Genomic DNA, 5461 nt, shown 5'->3' with positions numbered 1-5461 from the left:
TTAAAAAAATATATTTTTAAAGAATTAGCAACAGTCATGCATTCATTTTTTCTCCTCTTGATTAAAAGCCTCTAAAGAAATAAAATGAATAGTTTTTAATTAACTTTGAAAACTAGGAAGATGTTAATAAATAATGGTAAGCAATTATTTTATGAGTTTATTAATTATCAGTGGCTGAAGTACCCAGTTGTAAAAAAAAAATCATAAAATCCTCACATCAATTTTATGAAGACTAGGGTGATATTTATTTCCATTTTTACACATGAGGAACCTACATTTATCCAGTTTTATACATGAGATTAAGTTGCTTGCTCAAGGTGTGAAGCCAGGAATCTGTACTTGCCATATTGATCTGACTCCAAAATCCATGCTCTTAAAAGTAAGCTAAACAAGTAAAGAAAATGTAAGAAAGGTTTACGTATTCTCACATACTTAAGGCACTGCATGCCTGAAGAGAACCGAAGTCTGACACTGACGAATAATCTCCACTATTGCTTTCCTCCTCTCCAACAGGTAAGAGAGCCGGACTCAGGGATCTTCCTTCCTCCTGTCCACAATACCTCAGCATCTTACCTCAGCAACACAAAAATATTTAGGCTACTGTGTTCTGGTGCACGTCATGGTATCTTTAAAAAGAATGTTTCAAGCATTCTGTAAATTCATGAAATGTCTGTGGTAATTCATATCCAAAGACAACGAGCTTGAAACTCGCTGTCATAGTTCAAATTTCATGAGCACTTCTTGTTCACTCTCCACAGAGCTTTATGTACATGGTTTAAGTTTCACAAGAATCTTATGAGTTAGGAACTACTGTTACTCACATTTTACAGATGTGGAAACTGCAGTCCAGAGAGGCTGCACAGCTTGTCAATAATGGAGGGGGTGCTTGGAGGGGCTTGCAACTAAATCTGACTGACAGTGAGACCCTCAATCTTCTGATTGATTTTTGGTTGCGTTGGGTCTTCATTGCCCCCACGGGCTTCTCATTGCAGGGGCTTCTCTTGCCGTGGTACACAGGCTCTGAGGAGCACTGGCTTCAGTAGTTGTGGCTCCTGGGCTCTAGAGCGCAGGCTTGGTAGTTGTGGTGCAGGGGCTTAGTTGCTCCAAGGAATGTGGGATCTTTCTGGACCAGGGATTGAACCCATGTCTCCTGCATTGGCAGGCTGATTCTTTACCACTGGGCCACCAGGGCAGCCCAAGAGTCTTTTCATCTTAATCACTCCACTAATTCATGTATTAGGGTCCCAGCCTCCTCGTTACATTAGGCACCTGATTGAAGTCTTGACAAGCTCTCTGATCTGATGTGTCGTTTGCTAGGGTGGAGTATGTCCTTGGCCAGCAGTGGCCTGAGCTAAACCTCGGATCAGGGCTGATGAGGCTGGGGCTAGGGAGAGGGGTAGGGATTGGTGGGATGGAAACTGGAAGAAATGACTGGGGTTGGGGGTCCAAAGAAGTTCTATTTCAGTCCCAATCTCATGTAAAGCATTTCCCCCTGGGTTCTAAAGCAACTCAACAGCTCTGGGGACAATCCCTTTAGCCAAGTAGAAGTGAGAGTAGGGATGGTTCTGACGGGCTGGGCAGCAGAGAGTGGCATAGGCACTGGGAGTGGGAAGGACCAGCCTCAGGGTCACATGCTCTAGATTCAATGGCTGGCTGTGTTCTGATGATTCCTAATTTCTTTATTATCACCCCAACTACTACTGAGGGTCTAGAGAAGAATTTTGAGTTGTCATTATAACATTCCAAGGAAAAGTATTTTCTAATAGAAAATATAGTAGACAATTTTCTTCTTAATATAATAAACTAGGCTTTTCCTACCTCCACCTGTGCATGCTCCACTTTTTAAAAACTTTGCCTCAGGACGATAACATTCAAAACTCTTCTGCTGACAGTAAGTTGAGTAGCTTTTCCCATTAGTTGAACACACCCTGGTACCATTCTTCGGGCACTGATAAGGAAGTTTACAAAGACACGTCCCATCGATGCACTTCTGCCACGGTTGGCAGAAGACTTTGTTGCAGGAGAGATGTGTGTGTTTTTCAGTTAAGCACTTTTTATCCACGAAATCGTTTTGAGATGTGTCTTGTGTTGAAGTGGGCTATAAAGCATAAAATAAACATTAACTTAGCAACAAACTAAAATATTTTTAAAGATGAAAACCTGAAGGAAAGAAACAAAACGGACTCACCTACTCCACAGCACAGATAAGGGAGATGTGGTCTGGTGGTTTTCAGACTCAAACAACTCTGGCTTCTAGTCCCAGCTTGGGCACTTACAGTTTAATTGGTCTTGAGCAAGTTACCTACCCTCATGAAACATGAGCTTCCTCATCTGTAAAATTGGGTATTACCTTCTATTTCACAAGGTTATTGCCAAGATTAGAAATAAGATGTGTATAATAGTTGAGAGGTACTAGGCATGAAATCAGTGGGAGCTGTAATTATTCAAAAGCCAAATAAAATTCTGCCTTTGAAGTAATCAACGTATCTCACCAGTCACCTTGCTGCTGCTGCTGCTGCTAAGTCACTTCAGTTGTGTCCGACTCTGTGCGACCCCACAGATGGCAGCCCCCCGGGCTCCCCCGTCCCTGGGATTCTCCAGGCAAGAACACTGGAGTGGGTTGCCATTTCCTTCTCCAATGCATGAAAGTGAAAAGTGAAAGTGAAGTCGCTCAGTCGTGTCTGACTCTTAGCGACCCCATGGACTGCAGCCTACCAGGCTCCTCCGTCCATGGGATTTTCCAGGCAAGAGTTCTGGAGTGGGGTGCCATTGCCTTCTCTGCACCAGTCACCTTAAGGAGTAGTAAATTTGGTGCTGATTATAGTCTCATGGAATGGACTGATGAATGAAGCTGATTAATTCTATTAATAAATGCAAAACCATTTGCCAAACTCCTACTTTGTGCAAAATCCTGGTAAAATGAACATGATATTGGCTCTGTCTTTCAAGGGTTTGACATCTAGACAGTAAGATAGAAATACACATAAAAACTAGGGTAAGTGATGTAGCAGTCATACAAACAAGATGCAGAACTCTTGGAGATCCAGAGTGGGAGAGACTACATCTTTCTAGGGGCTTTTTTGTTGTTGTTGCCACTCCAGGGGGCATCGGGGATCTTAGTTTCCCAACTAGGGATCAGACTCTTGACCCTTGCAGTGGAAATGCAGAATCTTAACCACTGAACCACCAGGGAAGTCCCTCCAGGTGCATTTTAAAAGGCCTCATGGAGCATCTAAGCAGAGCGAGGAAAGTCAGGTGTTAGCAGAGGGTTGGTGCTAGCAAAACACAGGAAGGGTGGTGTATATCATGAGCAGTCCCACCTGATGGCTCTAGGCTTGTGTGTGCTTCAGCTGGGGTGGTCACGGGTTAGGAAACCCTGCCTAAGGAGTATACCAGCCAGAAGGGAGACAGGCAAGCCCATCTCTGGTAGACATGAGTCAAGGTAGATATGCTCAAGCTCCCTGGTAGACATGGGCCAAAGATGCCATCAGGACTGTGTTCTGGGTCCTTGGCCTGACTAGGAGGCTTGGGAACATCTCGAAGAAGAACTGATATCTGGATTGAGTTCTGAGAGCGCTCAGGAGGAGTCTACTGGCAGGGTGGGGTGGGTACACACTCCAGGCAGAACTGTGAAACCCTGACAGTAAAAACAGTGCATTTCAGGCTGAGGGATAGAGCAAGAGGGTGGTGGGGGATAAGGTAGCCGGTCCTGAGGGAGTCCCTGGGAGACTTTTTTTGAATTTCCTTAAATTTGCATTGGAGGAAGATCTTTCTGGAGATCAGATCAGACAGCTAGGCGGGAGGCCAATTAGACCTGTGGGGGAATTCTCTGGCAGTCCAGTGGTTAAGACTCCACGCTTCCATTGCAGGGGCCCCTATTCCATCCTTGGTTGGGAAACTAAGATCCCGCATATGATCAGTGCTGCTAAAAAAAAAAAAAAAGACCTCCAGGAATCCAGAAGAAATACAGTGAAGGCTGGAAATAGTTCAATTGGGTCAAAAGCCAGTTGTGGAAACTTAATGCTCTCTCTCTCTCTCTGTGTGCTCCAGGTATCCCTTTGAAGGATGGGCATCCTTTTATCTGGTCTCCCCAGCCTCGGGCCATAAGAGTCCCCACCCCTCCCCAACCTGTACTCTTGCTCAGTGGGCAGAAACAGGTTAAACAATCTTTAAGGGCTGTGATGAAGAAAAAAATCAGTCACTTAAAGACCACATAAAACTTTGCAAAAGCTGTGAAAGTCATTCTATCTGATGTGATTTTTAGTAAACTTTATCAAATAACCAGGAAATTTGACAAATTTATCATTAAATACACCAATTTTTGATACACGGGTCTAGAATAAAATCTACTACTTAATACTTTCCATGGTTCCATGTACCTTTTTTGGTAGCACTTATTAGAGTTGAACTTTGTAATTATTTAGCTCCTGTACCTTCCACTGATAAAATTTAAGTGCCCTGACAGCTAGGACAGTCACCCTTTTAGGGACAATCACCTTTCTATTGAAAAATTAATATTTTAATTGGGTGAAAATTTTTCTTTTTTCCCCAAATTTATCCCTTTCTGAGGTGTCATTTTCCCCTGAGTTTTAGACTGAAACTTGGACAAGTGTCATCAACTTTTCAGTCATTCTTAGAGCAAAAACAAAAAATTAGAAGACACTTGGTCTCATGAAGAGTCACATATTGAAGGAGGAAACACACAGAATAGGCTCCATCTTGAGAGCAGGACTCAATCACGGGCTGGACTGTGGACTTTGAGTTATTTATGTCCAGTATCTGTGGAAAGTGACATACCAACTGGAAAACCAGAACCCCCCCACCACCCCCCACCCCATGGAAGAGCCCCAGGGCTTGTACCTAGACTCTCAGGGCCTAAAAGAATACCCTAATTATCTGTGTAACTGAATAGAATCATAAATTCTATTATGCTTATTGGAATATGACCACAGGCCTATTGATAATTGTCCACTGTTAACTACCTAGGCTTGAGGCCTATGAATCATGGGTTAACTTTGATTGTATCTTTCTTTTCCTTTGTTCAGACTAGTTTCAGGGAATGTGGGGAGGTGGGTTTGGGGACATACACTTAGGGTATATAGATCACATCAGATCAGATCAGATCATTCGCTCAGTCGTGTCCAACTCTTTGCGACCCTATGAATCGCAGGGTATATAAGGTCTTCACAAAAACTGGTTGGGGTCCTTGGCTAAGAGGAGACTCTGCCTTGGGCCTGCCGGTGTAATAAACTGCACTCTACTATCTGCATTGTCCTTCCAAGTGAGTTTGTTTCCCGGAATGTGTGGCTACAACAACCTAACAGCAAGTAATTATATAGACTCTGACCTTCACTTCAGATGAAGCTTCTGTCTCCTTGCTCAGACTTGCTTCAGGGGCATGGTGAGCCTGGAATGCATTGAATGAACAGTGAAAAACAAAACACACAACCAAAAAGACCCC

General features: G+C 43.5%; 1 protein-coding gene across 1 annotated transcript in view; it reads right to left on the bottom strand.

Annotated features, from left to right (window-relative positions):
• The window catches only part of CFI (complement factor I), a 50996-nt gene that overhangs the window by 31169 nt on the left and 14366 nt on the right, over nucleotides 1-5461 (bottom strand). The window contains exons 3-4 of the mRNA XM_010858546.1: nucleotides 5348-5407; nucleotides 1819-2098 (exon numbers count right to left, since the gene is read on the bottom strand). Of these exons, the coding sequence (XP_010856848.1) occupies nucleotides 1819-2098; nucleotides 5348-5407 (340 nt within the window). The remainder of the gene's footprint in view (nucleotides 1-1818; nucleotides 2099-5347; nucleotides 5408-5461) is intronic.

This window comes from Bison bison, unplaced genomic scaffold (genome assembly GCF_000754665.1).
Source record: "Bison bison bison isolate TAMUID 2011002044 unplaced genomic scaffold, Bison_UMD1.0 scf7180017864389, whole genome shotgun sequence".
In the NCBI taxonomy this organism is placed as follows: domain Eukaryota; kingdom Metazoa; phylum Chordata; class Mammalia; order Artiodactyla; family Bovidae; genus Bison; species Bison bison.
Note: the sequence above shows the minus strand (reverse complement) of the source record. Positions and strands in the feature narration are given on the sequence as shown.